Source organism: Urocampus carinirostris, chromosome 17, assembly GCF_059441175.1.
Source record: "Urocampus carinirostris isolate Australia breed hairy pipefish chromosome 17, RoL_Ucar_1.0, whole genome shotgun sequence".
Lineage (NCBI taxonomy): Eukaryota > Metazoa > Chordata > Actinopteri > Syngnathiformes > Syngnathidae > Urocampus > Urocampus carinirostris.
The window spans coordinates 12,643,591-12,662,937 of NC_142365.1; the positions used below are offsets into that span (position 1 = coordinate 12,643,591).

The 19,347-nt window shown below is 39.6% G+C and overlaps 2 protein-coding genes across 4 annotated transcripts in view; both read right to left on the reverse strand.

The window, feature by feature from the left end:
* Positions 1 to 6,315: 6,315 nt before the first annotated feature.
* LOC148349255 (forkhead box protein I3-A-like) lies at positions 6,316 to 7,828 on the reverse strand. Its single transcript, XM_088321143.1, has 2 exons — positions 7,334 to 7,828; positions 6,316 to 7,006 (listed from the first exon to the last, which is right to left on the reverse strand). The coding sequence occupies exons 1-2, from the start codon at positions 7,791 to 7,793 to the stop codon at positions 6,432 to 6,434; spliced, it is 1,035 nt and encodes a 344-aa protein (XP_088177269.1). The 5' UTR covers positions 7,794 to 7,828; the 3' UTR covers positions 6,316 to 6,431.
* Positions 7,829 to 10,013: 2,185 nt separating this feature from the next.
* lcp2a (lymphocyte cytosolic protein 2a) overlaps positions 10,014 to 19,347 on the reverse strand; it is a 36,107-nt gene continuing 26,773 nt past the window's right edge. For all 3 annotated transcript variants that reach the window (XM_088320683.1, XM_088320682.1, XM_088320681.1), the window contains 14 exons: positions 17,625 to 17,716; positions 17,473 to 17,539; positions 17,333 to 17,398; positions 17,217 to 17,236; positions 15,640 to 15,659; positions 15,424 to 15,540; positions 15,325 to 15,343; positions 15,248 to 15,263; positions 15,084 to 15,159; positions 14,853 to 14,887; positions 14,521 to 14,591; positions 13,024 to 13,098; positions 12,812 to 12,961; positions 10,014 to 12,735 (listed from right to left, as the gene is read on the reverse strand). In XM_088320683.1, coding sequence (XP_088176809.1) covers positions 12,592 to 12,735; positions 12,812 to 12,961; positions 13,024 to 13,098; positions 14,521 to 14,591; positions 14,853 to 14,887; positions 15,084 to 15,159; positions 15,248 to 15,263; positions 15,325 to 15,343; positions 15,424 to 15,540; positions 15,640 to 15,659; positions 17,217 to 17,236; positions 17,333 to 17,398; positions 17,473 to 17,539; positions 17,625 to 17,716 — 968 coding nt within the window. In that variant the 3' untranslated portion in view covers positions 10,014 to 12,591. The remainder of the gene's footprint in view (positions 12,736 to 12,811; positions 12,962 to 13,023; positions 13,099 to 14,520; positions 14,592 to 14,852; positions 14,888 to 15,083; positions 15,160 to 15,247; positions 15,264 to 15,324; positions 15,344 to 15,423; positions 15,541 to 15,639; positions 15,660 to 17,216; positions 17,237 to 17,332; positions 17,399 to 17,472; positions 17,540 to 17,624; positions 17,717 to 19,347) is intronic.

A 19,347-nucleotide genomic window follows, 5' to 3' on the forward strand; every position in this document is an offset into this window, starting at 1 on the left:
TGCATCACGGTGTGGTATGCGGGGTGCACAGCAGCAGACAGGAAAAAGCTCCAGAGGATCATAAAAACAGCCCAGAGAATCGTCGGCTGCTCTCTGCCCAGTCTGGAGGACATTGCCTGCTCTCGCTACCTCAGCAGAGCAGAAAACATCGTCAAGGACTTTTCTCACCCCGGCCACCATCTCTTCGACCTGCTGCCTTCCGGCAAGCGCTACAGGTCACACAAAGCAAAAACGAACAGACTCAGAGACAGTTTCTTCCCCACAGCCATTACCACCCTAAACAGACACCACACAAAAAACTGAAAACTGTTGCAAAAAAAAAAAAAAAAAAAAAAACCTCACACGTATGTAAAATGGTACTCACGTACATGCTGTCAGCACTATGTTTGGTCACTGCTCAACAGACACCGCACAAAAACTGAAAACTCGTGCCAACACTACCTCATACGAATATAATGTTACTCATGTCTTGTTCTTGCACATGTCGACTGCACTACGTTTAATGCTCAAATTGCACAATGTCTGACCATTTCCTTTTTCTGCACTATGATGTCTATGCTTGCACCAATGTATATACGGACTATTTTTGCACCATGATGACTTTGCACCAAATGCAATATTGCACAACCGTTACGATACAACGTTATCACGACAACCCTGTATGTAACATCCCACATGCCGACATTCTCGTGTAAATACCATGTAAATTATAACTATAGCCTTATTCCCCTTGTTTTATAACATTATCTTCTCTGTTCCTTTATCTTCTTGCTCATACCCTCACTATGTGTAAAACTGGAGTGTCATGCCCAATTTCGTTGTCACAATATGTTAGCCCATTTGTAACAATGACAATAAAGGTATATTCTATTCTATTCTATTCTATTCTATGTGTTACTTTCCTTATCAGGCTTATATAAGACTTTTGTAGGTAAATTATTACCAATTTACTAGTTTGGTTTTTAATGTGTTAAGTTTTCCCTTGCAGGAACTCATCACGACAATAAATAAAACCAAGGGCGAGTTAGGTTCCTTAACTGTCTTCAGCATAATTTTCCAGTCTTAAATTTGTTTTAATAAATTGCAAAAAGACACATCCAAACCCAAAATAACTTAATTTGAAGTTGGAGGAAAAAAAGAAAGTTGTTGTTTGACGCAAAAGAGAAATGTATGCAAACTAAATTTCCAAGTACGGCATTTACAACGATCAAATATTAATGGCTCCAATGTGTGAAGATGCTACAAGTCTCAACAACTCCGATATTGGTTTGTTTGACATTATGCAAATGTCAGCCTGCAAGCAATCAGCCTGGCAGTTAGCATTCTCCACCTTCCCTGCAGGGATCCTCCATTTTCAGCCAGGGTTCTATTTATCATCGATAACGATACGTCTGATATCTCACTGATTGATGTCGTTCCTGACCCTTTTACTCTGTTTTTTTTTTAATTAAGTTATCAGTTTCTCTCAACAAAGTCATTTGGGTTAATGTGTAAATGTCGGTCAGCTAAGAAAGTTCATTTTAACTACAACAAATCATTGTTACTATTATTTGTTTTCCTCTTTTCGTGTTCCCAAACAGATTTTTCAATCTTTAGGATGGGGTGCGTAGTTTGTCCTTAAACTGTTGAAAGGAGAATATTTTCTCTATTAAGTATGCGTCAACAATGTTCAACAGAGTTTAAGGAGCCTTAATGCTTTTTTTTTCATTGCGCCTATCTGCTTATATCTTACTTTTAGAAAAGCTGTTCAGAGAGGAACACAGGAGGAAACAGGAAAAGGGGGAAGGCGGAAGTGGTGTCGAATGACTTATTGCTTATCTCTGCGTTTTTTTTCTTCTTATATTTTTGTAAGATAAGGCCTGCTTCAAGTAAAGTCTCTAGTAAAGTCCCAAGAAAGATGAAAAATATTTAAAAAGATGAGTTTTTTCGAGCACATTTAAAAAAAGGCACGTACAGTGGAACCTCGGTTCTCGACCATAATCCGTTCCAGAACCCTGTTCGATAACCGATTTGTTCAATCACCGAAATCATTTTTCCCATTAAAAATAATGTAAATCGTTTTAATCCGTTCCAACACCCTGAATGTTTACCATGAATGTTTAACGTAAACATGAAGCTAACCCAGGCTAATCATACGTTCGCGTTATCGTAATTTTCCGTACGAAAGATTACGCTAACATCAACGTGTAAAAATAAAAAAAACAGGTCGTTTACAAGTCATTTAGCACAACAAGTGGCTAGCGCTTCATTGGAAAGCGGGCTCCGTTCCAACACCTTGAATTTTGGGCTCAGTTCCAACACCCTGAATGTTTACCTGAATGTTCAACGTAATCATAGAGCTAAACCAGGCTAATCGTACGTTTGCGTTATCGTAATCTTCCGTACGAAAGATTACGCTAACACGAACGTGTTAAAAAAAAAAAAAGATAAAGAAAATAATTATGAATAGGATTTCTTACCTTTGTGGTGGTCAGTAGAAGGCGCATGCTATATTCCCTAGCAATCGGAAACTCGCACACCTCTTTCATATTTAGCTATTATGTCTTTCTTAAAGGCAATAGTTGTACCAACAACTTTTCTTTTTTCACCTGTCCTGCTTGCACCGACCTTCTTCGGAGGCATAGTTAGGGGCTAAAACACTCCGTTCACCGATATTAAAAGCGAAAGCAAAAAGAAGCAAGTGCACACGTGATGACAGTTGGTCACGAGGGGTGGGGCGATCTACACCCGTACGCCGCTCAGCATCGCACTCTAGCGTACGCACTCAGGCATTACCGGCGTTCGAACTCCGAATTTTTGACCGAACAGCGAAGCAAGAATTTCTTGAAATTTTTGGTCGAACACCGATTTGTTCGAACTGAGAGACATTCAAAAACCGAGGTTCCACTGTACTTGCACGCGCATCTTGAATTAGCATACAGAGTCTGAAATGATGAAACAAGCCAGGAGATGGCGGCATTGTAAACATGTTCCAAATTTTGTACAGCTCCTTTAACTCATAAACATTTGTTATGCACCGGACCATATTTCCAAAGGAAATTGAATCTCTAACCTGGAAAGAACAATTTTTTTGTTAAAAAAATTATTTTGGTTTTTATCAGAGATGCTAAGAGGTGGAATGCTAAAATCTAGATGCTACTAATCTGTTTAGATTCATGAAGTTATTTTTAGATGGTGCATGTAGCAAGTGATGCTACTTTAGTCAGGTTTCGTTCAAGACTGGCGTTTTTGACTTGCGAAAACATGATGAACGTGTATCAAACGTGATAGTGACTACCCCTATGCAGGCTAACATTTTATGCTAACATTTTGTGCATAGCGGAAACATTAATATTAAAAGCAGTATGACAACTTAATGATTTTAAAAACATGCCCTGGCCTGTAGTTTAGTCTTGTACCTATTAAGAAATTGTTGGACTCTAGATAACATATAAACACTAAGCCAAATAGCATCATGAGTACAGGAAGAGCTGCCTTGGATTGTTGTTCCGTTGTGCCCATGGGTTGACTAATATCCGAAATGGAAATCAAACTCTATAATGATTTTCAAAACATGCCCTGGCCTGTGGTTTAGGTTTACAACTGATGAGAGATTGGGGGCGTCTAGCTTACATGCTCACACTTAGCCAAATAACACTATGAGTACAGAAAGAATTGCTTTTAATAGTTTTTCAGTTGTGCCCTTGGGTTGACTAATAGCCGAAATGGAAATTGAACTCAATTATGATTTTCAAAAGCATGCTCTGGCCTGTAGACCTGTAGCTAAAACAAATTGATTGGTTTCTAGCTAATATGCTATAACTTATCCAAATAGCACTATCAGTACAAAAAAAACTGCCGTAGATAGTTTTTATGTTGTGCCCTTCGGTTGACTTATATATGAAAAGGAAATCAAGCTCAATAATAATTTCCAAAAATACCCTGGCCTGTACATTATTCTTATAGCTAATAAGAATTTTTAGCTAAGTATCATTATGAGTGCACTAAGTACTCCTTTAGGAAGTATTAAAAGCACTATGACAACTTAATAATGATTTTCAAAACATGCCCTGGCCTGTAGTTTAGTCTTGTATCTGTTAAGAAATTGTTGGATTCTAGTTAGCATGCAAACACTAAGCCATATAGCATCATGATTATAGAAGGAGCTGCCTTGGATAGTTTTTCCATTGTGCCCTTGGGTTGACTAATATCTTAAATGGAAATCAAACTCAATAACGTTGTTTAAAACATGCCCTGGCCTGTAGTTTAGTTTTATAGCTTAAATAAATATGTTGCATTGTAGCTAACATGCTAATAATTATCCAAAAAGCACCATCAGTACACTGAGAACTGCCTTAAATATTTTTTCTCTATCCTAAAAGGAAATCAAACTCAATAACGTTGTTTAAAACATGCCTTGGCCTGTAGTTTAGACTTATAGCTAAAATATATGTTGTATTGTAGCTACCATGCTAACAATTATCCAAATAGTAGTACCAGTACACAAAGAACTGCCTTTAATATTTTTTCTGCATGCTAAATTGAAATCGAACTCAATAAAGATTTTCAAAACCATGCCTTGGCCTGTAGTTTAGCTAATAAGACTTTGTTGGATTCTAGCTAACATGCTAACACTTAGATAGTTTTTCCGTTGTGTCCTTGGTTTGACTAATACCCAAAATGAAAATCGATCAAATGCAAACGTATGTGTGTTACAATTACAATTGATTTGGCTGGATGCTCGATACGTAAAATTAGGCTGAATATCGTTGTAGTAGTTGACCGGTGAACTTGGTATTCCAACATTTGAATATCGTTACATGCCCAGCATGCACTACGAAATGAAGTGAGTCGTAATGCGGACCTCAAGGGTCCCTCCGGGCCCCAAACAGACGGCACACTCTGCCTGCTGTGTTGTAAACACTCAGCGTCTCGCGGCCGTATTGACCGGCCGATCTTATCAGCCGGTCCGCGTGTGCCGCCTATTTACTCACACACCCACATCAATTGACGACGCGATGGCTAAACATGCGTCACGGAGACCTACAGACCTCAAGAGAGGCCCGTGGCAAAAAGACGCAATGTGGGTTGTGGATTCAGAAGGGCACCAAAAGGACCTGCGGAATAGTTTACTATCACTATCGTGATCATGCATCCATTGTTATTTATGTGACGTGGTGTTAAAGTCTCAAAGATTTCACTGTTGAAAAGAACTGGGATAGGAATCAGTCTCTGATGAATTCCCTTAGGAAAAGTGAAAGTGAGTGTTTTCTATCTCTAGATATAAAATAAGGTAGTTAGCTTAAAAGCATTCCGCCATATATCAAACGTGTGCATAGGAAATAAGATATCACCTTGCCTACTGGCATAAAAAGCCATTTTATCAACTGGAACAAAACTGATAAAGAACCGTTGTGTTGGAATATTGAAATGTTACACTCCAGATATAGTCATGATTCTGGTTTCTAGATTCTAATTCTTGTTTTGGGACCTTTTTATCATTTCAATCATTTATCATTCCTTCCCTTATTTATTCGTAATTAATGCAATTTATGATTATTTTTACATTTAAGTGTTATTATTTACTTTTTGATATAATTACTTGACTTCTTTATATATCTGTTCGGTTGTTATTCAGTCTCTACATTGTTTTACATGAAGTTTTTAGTTTGCAGTTAGGAGAAATCTTTAGTTTTATCAGTTGTTGCCAGAATCTCGGGTCTCAGAGGGCTGGTGTGAAGTAGGGATGTTTCCACTACCTCTAAAGTGATTTTTTTTTGTCGAATCCCGCTCTCTTGGTTTAATGGGATTGTCAGCAATTTTGTACATTTAGTATCACAGAATGAGTGGAGAGGTGTTGTAAAAGGATAGTGGGATGTTTGGACGCGTTCTAAAAGATGGGCAGGGCACCTGTATGATGCGGCAGGGGTAAACCAGTTAAAGTTGTCGGGCCCTGCTGTTGAACAAAAGAGTGTGTTGTGTCACCCTGACCCGAGTGACATGGCCGCTTTCTTGTGTCCCGTTTCATCCGGAGGGACAAAAGCAGGACCAACTTGAATGCCGAAGTGCCTAACTTGTTTGGGTGTTTGGGCATTTGGGTTGGCCATGGTCCAAAAATGTTTGTGTGTGTTTTTGCTATCGTTTTCCCCCTTTTTTATTTTCTTTGTTATTGTATGTGTTTGTCTTGCTGAGAATTTGTGTTTTTTTTTACATTCTTACTTATGATGTTGACAACTTTACTTGGATTAGTGTATTTTTGACATGAAATGGGTATAGGAATACTGCGTTTAGTTTCTCAAATCACTATGGTGACCAATTCAAAACTGGAGAACACAATTCATTTTTAACTCTTTTATTACCAAACAAGCCTCCACGTGTAAATTTAATTTATCAAGAACATTCAAAACTAAAAATAAATACAGTAATTCATGACATTTTTATGAAAACAAACATCAGAGTCTTTGTTGGAGAACCAGCGAATCAGGAGGCATGTCCCCAAGGAGACTAGCCAAGAAGTTAGCGTTAAAAGAGTCCAACTCTGCCGGCTGCTCCTCCTGGAAGTCCAGGAGAGGAGTGTACGTAGTCTCCAGGTCAATGTAACTCAGAGACGGGTGCGAGCGTGGAAGGTTAGGCTCAGAAAGAGGGAAGAACACTGCAGGAGAATGAGCAGGAGGTGGAGAGCAGCTATCTGCGTCCCACTGAGGAACCACGGCTCCAGGTGAATAGGCAAACCTCTGAGGAGGAAGAGGGGGGGCGACGGGAAAAGGCGGTAGGTAGGACTCGTCCGGTGCCTGCATGTACACTGAAGGCTGAGGCAATATCTGCAAGTCAGATGGGTCAGAAAACTCAGGACTGCTATGCATGCTGGGACATTTGGGGCTCGGCTCGGATGAGGAGTCAGACGAGGAGTTGCGACGTTTCTTGCTTGGGGTTACGCTTTCGGTTTTCCTCTTTCTCTTGCGACAGAAGTTGCCGTTGTCAAACATTTTGTCGCAGTTGGGGTCCAGAGTCCAGAAATTTCCTTTGCCTGCAGCACAGAAGATGAAAGCAAAGTTTAATAATCTATGTATTCAAGCCCTGGCTTTTGATGTTCCGGGGAATTCTGATTTCACAGTTAAATGTTTGTTATTGATGGTTTATAAGCTGTTTAAAGTACTCCAGTACTGATTGGGAGGAACCATGAGAGTATCTTGCCAAGGAGACTTTGATTTAATTGAGTCAGAAGACAACAATTCTATTATCTGAGCCTTGGCTGTTGTGCTCAATATTCTACTCTCAATGTTCTACTCTAAAAGCTACAAGAAGTAGAATGAAAACTTTGATCATGTCATAATTTTTCAGCCTCAGTACTCACCTGGATTGTTCTCCTCTCGCGGAACCTTCCGGAAGCAGTCGTTGAGTGACAGGTTGTGCCGAATGGAGTTCTGCCAGCCGGCCTTGTTGCGGCTGTAGTACGGGAAGTGCTCGGAGACATATTGGTATATCTGGCTCAAGGTCAGCCGCTGCAATGGAGCACTCTGGATGGCCATGGCGATGAGGGCTGAGTATGAGTACGGTGGGCGAGCCAGACCTAGCATGCCATGCGGTGAGTACCAAGGACCTCCAGGGAGGAAGTGACACTGGAGGCTGGATAGGGTGGCTCCGACGTGATGCTGTTCTAATAGGGGGCTGGAGCTGAGTCCGAGGTCTGGTCCTGCTCCTGGTAGAGGGGGAGGACTATAGAGGCTAAAGTCACAAGGATGAAAATGGGACTCATCACCCAGAGATGGAAGCTCTTGCTGGGGGAGGTCACCAAAAGGCACAAACGTAGTCATGATAATGTTGTTGAAGGCAACACCTGTCGACAAACTCCACAACACCTGCACTTATACACAGAAACTCCGCCCACGTGCAAGCTGATTGGTTGCTGGAAATCATACACACACTTCGTTTTTGTTTTGAGTGAGGGCAGCTTGAATTACTGCCCTGGGGGCAGATGACAATGACTGATTGGATCTCTTTACAGTTTCAGTCGTTACTCCTTGGATTTTCTTTAACTTGATGGCCTTTATGTATCATTATATTAACATTTCATATTTTTATCAACGAGACAAATTTCCAAAGTAGTTTTGTCAGTTATTGATACTTCATTTTTGAAGCTACGAGGTATGCGCACTAAATGTTTTATTTGACAAATCAAATAAAACTGGTACTCAAACTTTTATGTTTGAGGACTTCATAAAAAGGAAAGCTGAATCAATCAAGTAAGCCGTGTTGTTGAAATTTTTTTTCTCTCAATTTTATTGTTGGACTATCTTATTGCTAAATTTGACTTTGCAAAGAACAAAGGATCTTTTTGCATCGCACTAAGCTAGTCACTAAAAGCAGCGCTTTAACTGAAGCAATCACAAGAGTGGCTGTTGGTTTGATATATCGTACCTGGTCCGATATGAACAGTAATCCCTTGGTGTATCGCAGTTTACCTGTCGCAGTTTTGCTACTTTGCGGAATTTCATCGTGCATTGTGTTCTGCATTTTGATTGGCCAAACAGTTGCCCTGTCCCCTTTTCTGCTTGTGTGCCTGCGCATGACATCAATGACCTTGCGATTTGAGTTGTACACAGCTTGACGAACATACTTCAAGTATGCGCAAATCTTTTTCATTTTTGGCTTTCACTTAAAAACATTATGCCAACAAAATGCTCTGGACCCACCAAAAGGTAGAGGAAGATCCTTTCTACTGTCAACAATGTTTGACTTTACAGTTCGACCCGCTAAACTTGCTCTGGAGCCGCATACGGACCTTTGGTGACCCCAAGTGGCTCCCTGGCACTTTTCCAAAAATGTTTGATAATGGAAAAATACATGGTTTCTGTAGAACAAAAAGGACACATTCGTAACGTTTTCCATTAAATATAGATAAATACAGTTTGTGTTTTCTTTCTTATGAGGCCTATAAAAGGCTTTTAATTTTTTGAGGCTCCAGACTTTTTTGATTTAATCTGGCTTCTGTTGCCGACCGTAAAGTGTGTTAAGTTTTCCGTAACGTCCACATGATGGCGTTGTAGTAACATGTAAAGTATATCATGTCCTTAATAGAGTTGTCCTCTAAAACAGCAAGATTATTCATAAAATTAAAAATTGACATTACAGAAGTTATTTCTATAGAAAAGTTTAAAAAGTACAGTCAATTTATTTGTTTAACAAATACTTGAGGCTGTAATTTGTAATTTGAGTTTGTTCTGGAGTATGTACTAGGTTTGTACTTTGCGGGTTTTGACTAACGCGGGACGTTTTTTGGAACGCTACCCCCCAAAAGAATGAGGAATTGCTGTATAAAATCACCATTTTTTTAAACGAACCAGTCACACATGAACGACTCCCACAAAAAACAAACAAAATAAATCCTGTATTTATGACGAAAGAGTACAGTGTTTTTAACTAACCCCAGAATATGAAATCACTGATGCATGACCATTGCTGCACTGTAATCTCGTTTTTTTTTTTATCAGTTGATATTCACACCTGCAACACCGGCGGGACTGTCTCACCTTCAATTGGGGAACGCTGAAGCTTCGGTGACGTCCCTCTTTGCGTCAGTTGGAGACGGTGTGGAACCGGCAGTCTCCGCAGACAAAACAAGACGGGTTGAGCTGTAACTGATAACTGGGATTATACGGGTCCTGCCTGAAGATGCCATCTTGTGTGAATGTGTACAAAAAGCAGTGAAAGTAAATCTTAAAAAAAAAAAAAGAATATCCACTGTACCGCAGACCAGTTTAATGTCTGACAATATTCTCAAAGCCCAGCCCAATAATAGTATTAGTAATAACGATAACAATAATCGTCATAAACCAAAATCCAGTGTGCAATCACAAAATCTCGAGGGATTTAGATGAGATGGGAAATCTCATCATTACACGATTTATATTTAGGGTAACTCCTTGTACAATGTTATTTTGGCTGAACTTTCTCCCATTCTGCTCCATTAAAACGTTGCACAATGTGGCACCTGGTGAAAATATTGTAATGGTGAGATAAAATCTAATGTCTTTCCTTAGTCATTTACATCCTTAGTAGTCTCGTGGTTAGGACTTAGGATCACTCTAACTGGCAAGATCTGGGTTCATTTCCCGTTTCTTCCAATGTTGTGCAAATGTGGTCAGCGATGATTTTTGACTGATCAATCATTGCTCAAATACAGTACAGTAATACAAGCAGGGTTCGTGCAGGTGCTTGAAATCCTTGAAAATGCTCTGAATTTTAATTTTGTGTTTTCAAGGATTGAAAAGTGCTTGAATTTTGGGTGAAGTGCTTGAAATTGTTGCCATGTTTCCCAAGAAGTCTGCTTTAAAATGGCGCTGCTCTCTGTTGGCTTCTCTTTGCCATTGAATTTCTTCTCCCCTTGTGATTTTCGACAGTTGGCATTAGTTTGGATGGTTTATATATAGTTTGCAATGTGCTATGAAGCATCATTGCCCCCTATAGGTCACGCCCAAGAAGACAGGTGCATGCTACACCTTAACAGGGCAACATGCAATGTCTATCAATTATGGAATTAAAGTAGTGTTTCCCTTTGTTAAATGTAATGGGATTTACTTCCTGCCACAGAAATGTAAGCTACAAATTACTCATTTTTATCCAACACTTATATGGGGAAATATTTGTCTCAAAAATATTTACACGCATATTGTTCAGACTCACAAATATATTTGTGATTTACCGGTACTTAAGATCTAAAAATGATATGTCTTGATAAATGCACCCGCAAGATTACAAATGGCACATGTAACTCTCAGATATATTTGTGCCTCTGCAAAATTCACAGAGGATTTCTCCATTTTATGATACTCGAGGAATTGGAAAATTAGTTTTGAAAGTCCGTAAAAAGTGCTTGACTTTGGCCATGAAAAAGATGTAAACCTCATGTTCAACGGACTCCCCGGCTTTTAGTCCTTTGTGGGTACAAAAATGCGTGTTTATACGTCCATCCATCCATTATCTGCAAATGTGATTTGACTAGAAGATTAGATTTAGATAGATTTGCTGCCTTATCATCGCTATTTCACAATCAGGAGGGAATCATAAATTGCTATTTATCGGGTGTAATACTAAGGAAGTTATATGTTGATTTTTAAAGGTATTGCACAAAAATATCAGTTGTTGCAGAGGAAAGGGATTTTCCATCGTGTATTTGCGGTATAGGTAAGTGGTAAGGGTATCGATGACTGATTTGGGTATCAGTATTGGTATCGGTTCGAAAAAAATGTAAAACAGTGACATCATACCTCTCGTTTGGTTAATTCTTTTTTATAGTTATTGTGTGTATGTCAACAATATTTTTTACAACATTTCCTGAAACAATGGTTCCTCCACATACGAGTTTAATACGTGATTTAAAAATCATTCGTATCTCAAATGATCTTTACCCATTGAAATGTATAGAAATGGCCTTCATTCGCTACAGATCTTCCCCCAAAAGTCTGCAATTGTTTTGTGTAATGAAAAGTAACACAACACCATATTAGTTTAAGAGCACATTGCAATCGTTGATCTATGATCTTTTCTGTCACATTTGGAAATAATTTAAGGTCCTTTGAGAGGATTAAGACAATATGACTCAAAACTCTTACATGGAATGAACAATTCGGTCATAATTGTTTGAATGCCTATTGCAGGAGTGTCAAACATGCAGCCCGCGGGCCGGATTCATTCCCTTTTACGACAACGCTGTGAGAAGTGCAAGAGAAAAACGAGCTGTGGCTTGAATTTTGTCTACTTGATGCTGCCAAAGCCAGGCGCCACTCAAATATGCTGTGTTGTATTTCTTTCTAAAGATCTAATTATTTATCTTTCTCTCTCTTTCTTTTATTCACTACGTTTGTCCTTCTCTTTTTCTCTCTTTCTTTCTGCATTTGTTTATTTTTGTCTCTATTTGTCTCTTTTTTATCTTTCTCAATCTTTCTTTTCCCCTCAGGCTCTCTCTATTTCTTTCCCTCTCTCTTTCTCATTTTCTTTTTCTTTCTCTCTCTTTCTATCAATCTCTATTACTCTCTCTCTTTAGCTTTCTTTTTCTCTTTCTCTTCTCATTTTATCCCTCTTTTTTACTCTAACTTCCTCTCTCTCTCTCTCTCTCTTCTTTTTTCCTCTCTCTCGCTCCCTCTTTTATTTTATTTCTCTCTCTTTCTTTCCCTCTTTCTATCTTTACCTCTCTTTTCCATTTATCTAACTTTTTCAGTCTCTTTCTCTCTCTGTTTTTCTTTTTCTCTCTCTTTTTCTCCCTTCCCTTTCCTTCTCACTGTCCTTCTTTCATGCTCTCTCTTCTCATTTCTATCTCTCCCTTGTCTTTCTTTCCCCTTTCCCTTTTCTCTCTCTGTCTCTCTCCTGCTTTGTTTCTTTTCCTTTTTTCTCTTTCTTTCCCACTATATTTTTCTGTTTCTCCTTTTCTTTTGTGCTCCCTCTTTTTGTCTCCTTCTTTCCTTCTCTTTCTCTCTCTCTCTCTCTCTCTCTCTAATCTTCTATTCTTTCTTTCTTTGTATTGTACTGGCCCCCAAGATAATGTTTTTTTCTTCTGTGTGGCCCCAAGCTAAAATGAGTTTGACACCCCTGCCTCATTGTAAAGTTCTAGTGGGATCACTGCATTGCAGTCACGTAAATCCCTGCTGGTTCTGACAACAGACACTGGTTCTGCTGGCCTGTGCTGCGCTTCTTGGCATCGATGAGGAGAAGATGGTGTTGGGAGTGAAATTTGATGATGTCACCTACTGAGGGGAAGGACTACACAAACACAAAGACAGGCGTCCCTTTAAATTCATCTCATGTTAAGAACAATACATTGTAACTTCGGCTTCACCTCCTGGGCTTTGAGTCCGGTTCCGAGTTGGAAGTTATTGTCCTCGTGGCGAATCTGGATATTGAACACTTTGTTGTGGTTGAGGACCATCAGTGTGTAGGGTTGGTTGGACTTCTGGTGGGAGCTGTCCCTAACCAGATACGCTCCATCCTTCACAAACATTTAGATTTCATGATTTGTTCTGGTGCAGTGTTGGAAAAAAGAAAACATACCTTGTTGACCTGCTTTAAGTATCCTTCAGCTTGATTTCTGGCCACTTTACCAACATACCAGCGGGGGTCCATTCCCTGAATAGATTCTTAGCGTTTGTGACTACATTTATATTTGCAATACAGTAGACTTCAGGGATACGACACTAATCCGTTCTAGGGTGGGGACAGCAAAGTGAATTGCTGTATCGTGGGGGATAAAAACATTCAAAGAGTGGTGGTTTGTGTGCCCACTTTGTATTTCTTGCTAATCACAATTATCATATTTTTGCCACTCCCTTTAGCATCAATGCAAGCCTCTGGACCCATACCTAATAAATACTGTACAGAAAAATACTGTAATCTATTGCCAATTTGGAATGTGTTTATAAAGCGCCCCAAATTCTGAAGTGTTAAAAGAAAACAACGGCATTGTGGGAGGTAGTTAAGCTAATAGCTTGTTTTTACCTTCATGATCGCGTTACGCAAACCAACAGCAAATCTGCGTCTTATATGACATTATAGCAGACAAGCATCTTAGAAAACTAACTATACATATGTACGAAAATCGCAAAGTTTAAAATGTACACGTTTCTGGACATAGTTTGTTGTTGGCTTGTTAGGCTTTTTCATCCAGCCCGCCAAACGAAAGTGTTACAAATATAATGATAATATGTATTAATTGGGGGGCGGGAGTATTGCTAATGAAAATGTGCTGATTTGGTGTAACTCCTTCTCAGTTTCTTCATTTTCCTCGTGTTGAGGTTTTTGATTTTTTCCTTGCCCCCATGAAGGTTTTAGATCAGCGGATGGTGCATTAGTTGTCTGTATAGCCCTTTGATGACATGGTTGCCATGGCTCCCAATTGGTCCCGCCCGTGTGGCGCCAGCTGCGGCTCGTTGACAGATTGGCTTCGCTTCTATTTAAGCTCAGTGCTCTCACTTACCCTTTGTCTGTCCGTCAATGAACCTCTGCACCCGCAAGACGTGGGTTTTTTACTCTGTCCGGTTTCCTGCCCGGTATTGTTTCCGTCTATTTTGTCCTCTCTAATATTGATCTTCAGTTTAACTCCCGTCTAGTTTGTCCTGTTTAATTCCAATATCCTGTTTTGATATCAATCCTGTCTGTCCCGTCCTGTCCGGTATCGACCCAATCTGTCCGATATCTGCTCGGGCAATTGGTATCGATCTCGTCAGCCTCTGTCATTCCAAGCCAGACTGCTGCCTAACGTGCATGACGCCCCATTTCCCGTCAAATAAAAGGCTTGTGTGAGAAACGTCACGCATTTGGGTCCTGATCCTGTTCCGGTTCATGATATTTTAGACTTCTTGTTATTAAGGGCTACACAAATTAACTTGACTTGATGTCCTAAAGTGGGCAAATGCCGTAAACAGGGCCTAAAAAAACATCTTATTCCTCACAGTATTAAAAACGTCACAAGGCGTAGTTGCCGTATCCCAGAAATCTACTGTAATGTGATTTCGACAGATAACTGTAATGCATGTGGGAAATATATAAGACCTGTTTGAATTGATGATCTGGAGGTTCCAAAACTTCTAATCCAGCCGAATTGCTCCTATCATCTGCATGGACTGCACACACATTCACCCCAAAATTAATGTGTTCAACTTCCAAGTCAGTTTTATTAAATTCATAAACACAGCAAACGCATGAAAACTCTCCTATTCTCTAAATAGTTCTCAATTTAAGTAAGTCAATAAAACTTGCACTTCATAATGACATGCCTTGATCCTAAATCCTGGGCGAGGGTTCCCCCTTGTGGTTTCAACAATAACTTCTAAATACAATAACCAAACGATGTAACGTATTGAATTAAACGTAGGTTTTCTTACCAAGTGAAATGTTGGGAGGGAGTGATCCAACAAATCTGGCAACATAAGGCAAACATAATTAAAAATATAGTTGCAATACACTTAAAAAAGCATCAGAACTTCATGTATATTTATATATTTTTTTCACAAGTAACTTTGTTGAACGGTGGAAGATGGATCCTGCCATTACTAGCTAGTTTGGTCATTTAACCAGGGGTGTGTAGACTTCATTTTCAGTGAGTGAGTATCTACCTGTCTCCGTAGCGACCTGGGGGTGCCGGCCGAGGGGCCACACTTCTATTGAGAGGAACAGTGTTGTGTTTGAGTGCTGGAAAATAAAACATAAATACGTATACAGTCTATTATATATGTTTATTTTAATTGTCTAAATTAGGTTGAATAAAAAGAGATCTTACCCTCACCGTGCAATTGCTACAAAGAGAACATAATATAAAACAATAATCAAACACAGATCAATCCAAATCTATCTTACCTCTCTCATCCCGTCGAACCTGCAACACATAAACCGCCAACAAAAATTGAGATTTTTGTTCAAATCGCATAAATTATGTTTGACAGGAGGACCGGCCACCTGATAGAGGGAGGAGGCCTGACGGATGAGTTGCTCCTGCTGATGAAGTCTGAGGAACCGGGAGGAGCACCAAACGGTTTGGGCCTGCTGAGAGGTTCTGGGAAGTCCACTTGAGGCCTACAAAAAGCGTGAATCAATATGACTAGATGAGGTTTCTTCAACCTTCATTTTAACGGTAAGAGTCCCAATATGAGGAAAAACGTGTGGGTGTTTTACCTTTGAGAGAGTGCAGGAGGCTGCAGAAAAAAAGGAAAATAGTTCAAAATAAAATTGAGAATAGATACATGAGCAAGCATTAAGTTTTGAAATACTTCTTTAATTTGATAAATGCAATCTTCAATTCTAACGGAATCAGGACCCAATTGCGTAACGTTAACCACAAGTTTTATTGATAGAAAGAGGAAGGGCAGCGCCTGCGATCCGGTGCTCGCTGGATGCGGGAAGCAAGCCGCTCACAAAATCGGATCTTGATCCGAATACGGAAGGGGATCTTCCATAGAGGGAGATGGCGGTGTCAGGGACAGGAAAAACAGCTCAATAGCCGGGACAGAAGAGCAAAAACGTGGTCTGGATCAAAAACGGGTCGTAAGCCGGTCCGGAAGAGCAGACGTGGTCGGAATCAAAAACAGGTTGTAGCCGGAGATATACGGGGAGATCAGGAATGGACAGGTGGAAAAACGGGACAGGCGGGAGTAGGGTCAAATTGCTTGCCTTGTAACAGCAGAGGTACGCTGACGGACTAACAACCGTAGAGTGAAAAGACTGGGTTTAAAAAGGGACTAGGAACCAATCAGGTAGCTCGCAGCGGCTGGCGCCAAATGATCGGGCACAGGTGATGCTAGTAAGTAATCATTACAATTTAATATTTAATATACATTTTCAAATGAATATGCTAGAAAACTTCTCTTATTTAGTTCTTCTTCATGTGTGGTTGTTTATCGTAACACTGCCTCCTGGTGACTAAGAAGGTCTAACTGGCAAACTGGGTAGTTATTACAAATAATTATGACATTGTTCTGTACCATATACTGGTTTAATGTCTGACTATATTCTTGCAGCCTGGCCCAATAATAATCTGATTAATAATAATAATAATAATAATAACAAAAACGATGATGATAATAATAATAAGCCACACTGCATAACCACTGGACCACTAGGGAAAAGCATTTTACTTTTTTCTCATCTTCACACTATTTTTCCTCATGGTACCACCTTGCACAACTTTGTTTTGGCTGAACTCTTTCCCATAATGCTAAAAATCTCTAAACTTAGATTTTAGAAAAAATGCGTGCAAAAGCGATAAATACGACAAACAAAAAAGTAAAACTTCTTTATTTCTTTCTGTGCAGACTTGTACCAAACGACTCACGGCCTGGTACCAGTCTGCGGCCCAAGGGCTGTCGACCACTTCTTTGTATCCTTGGATCATCAAACTTTTTCAAGCTAAGAGCTAGTTTTTTGTTAGTAAGTAGCGAGAGGCTGCCAGTATGATATGCATTCATAAAATAGAATTTTAATATGTTGTTACTATGTTATTATTATGTTATTACCAGTTACAAGTGGGCTATAATAGACTCAGTCAACCACTTAATTATCTGCCTGTGTATATAAATTATATGCTAATTTAAAAAAAATGTTTAAATGACCCCTGGTTTAGGAAGTGCAGTAGCTTATAACTTTATTGTTAAACAATAAAAAGTTACGATTCAGATGCAAGTTCAAGCAAATTATAGTCTTCATATTTTGCTAAAATACACTGTTTGTGTTGTAAAAACCAAACAAACACCCACCTTCTCTTCAGTTATGGCACCTTAAGACAAAAAGAGTTCCATGTTGGTAAATGTTAATAAGCAGAGCACTAAATTCAGTATTTGACTTTTGATGATTTGACTTTCCGATATAATACCTCGAACGGGGGAAGAGTTTCTTCCCGGTTTGTTGCCACGGAAAATCTGCGGTGGCCCTGGAAGCACTGCGGGGGGGCATTCATATTCAGACCGTTTATGAGATTATTTCAATCAAACGACGCTAAACGACGTTGCTCACATTTCCCTGCCGGCGGTTCCTTGGAACATTGCGATGAGGGATCTCGATTAGAAAAGGGTTCGCTCGGCTACAATGTAAACCAAAAAAAAAAAAATCGACCTTAGGCGAGAAACAAAAGTATAATTTCCTTATTTTTGGTTCACGTGTCTCACCGAACGGGGCGACAGTTGCGGGAGCGGAGATACCGGTGGGCGAAGAGTGACTGGTGGTGGCCCTTTAGAAGATCCATGTTTATCCAAGTTGTCTGAGATTGGATGAAGAATCAAACAATCAGGTAAAAAAAAACACTTTAAAACCCATCTTTTTATAGTGACCCCTAGTGGTGTAAAAATACTCCATTCGATTGAATAAAACACGATTGATTCAAATCAGGCAGCACGGCGGCGCAGTGGTTAGCACATGTGCAGCACAGTTCTGAGGTCATGAGATCGGACCTCCTGTGTAGAATTTGCATCTTCTCCCCGTGCTTGCGTGTTTTTCCTCCGGGCACTCCGGTTTCCTCCCACATTCCAAAAACATGCATGTTAGGTTAATTGGTCGGTCCAAATTGTCCCTAGGTGTGAATGAGCGAGCAAATTGTCTGTCCCTGAGTGCCCTTCGCAGTATTGGTGATTTTTAAATTGGCTGGGTGTTTAGCGCGCAGCCCTACAGTGCAGAGGTTCAGGGTTTAAGTCCAACTACAGCAGCCTCCCGTGTGGAGTTGTCATGTTCTCCCTGTTCCTGATCGGGATTCCTCTTAATTGGCTGGTCCAAATTGTCCTTAGGTTCGAATGAGCAATGAGTTGTCTGTCTCTGTGTGCCCTGCGACTGGCTGGCAACCAGTTCAGGGTGTCCCCTGCCCTCTGCCCGAAGATAGCTGGGATGGGCTCCAGCACCCCCGGGACCCTACTGAGGATAAGCGGTGCAGATGATGGATGGATGGATGATTCAAATCATAAGCAAAACCACATATACCATCTCATAAAAATGACTTGTATGTTTAAAGAATGTGCAATATTACACAACTTGAAGAAGCTGACATGATTGGCGGCCATCATGACCAATTTGCAAGGTAGTTTGTAGGGCTGCAACTTATTTTTTTTTAAATAATAGATGAATCAGTAATTATTTTTTGGGATTAATCAATGAATGTGATTTTAAAAAATCAAATTTTTACTTTCCTTGTCTTTCTTAAAATATTGCAGTTTTGGACAGATAGGCAACTAGTGCTCAGAACACAAGAATATACTGCCATATAAAACAAAAAAAAGTTATTTCCACAGATTCTCAATTGGATTAATGTCTGGACTTTTACTTGGCCATTCTAACACTTTGATGTTTTTTGGTGAACCATTCCATTGTAGCTTTTGCTTTATGTTTTGGATCATTGTCTTAACAAATAAAAAACGAAAAAGTTGGTGTTCAAAGTTATTCAGCCCCTTTACTTTCAGTGCAGCAAACTCTGTCCAGAAGTTCAGTGAGGATCTCTGAATGATTCAATGTTGATTTAAATGACAAACGATGATAAAGGGAATCCACTTGTGTGTAATCAAGTCTCTGTATAAAAATATATAAAACATATGTTTTTATATAAAACTGTTGTTCACAAACGCTTTCCATCCAACCTCACTGAGTTTGAGATGTTTTGCAAGGAGGAATGGGCCAAAATATCAGTTTCTGGGTGTGCAAAACTGATGGACATACCCCAAGCAACTTGCAGCTGTAATCGCAACAAAAGGTGGCGCTCCAAAGTATTAACTCAATTTTGCACACCCACTTTTTTGTTTTCTTAATGGTTAAAAAAGTTTAAAATATCCAATAAAGTCTGTTCCACTTCATGAATATATCCCATTCATTGTTGATGCTTCACAAGAAATTACAGTTTTATATCTTTAT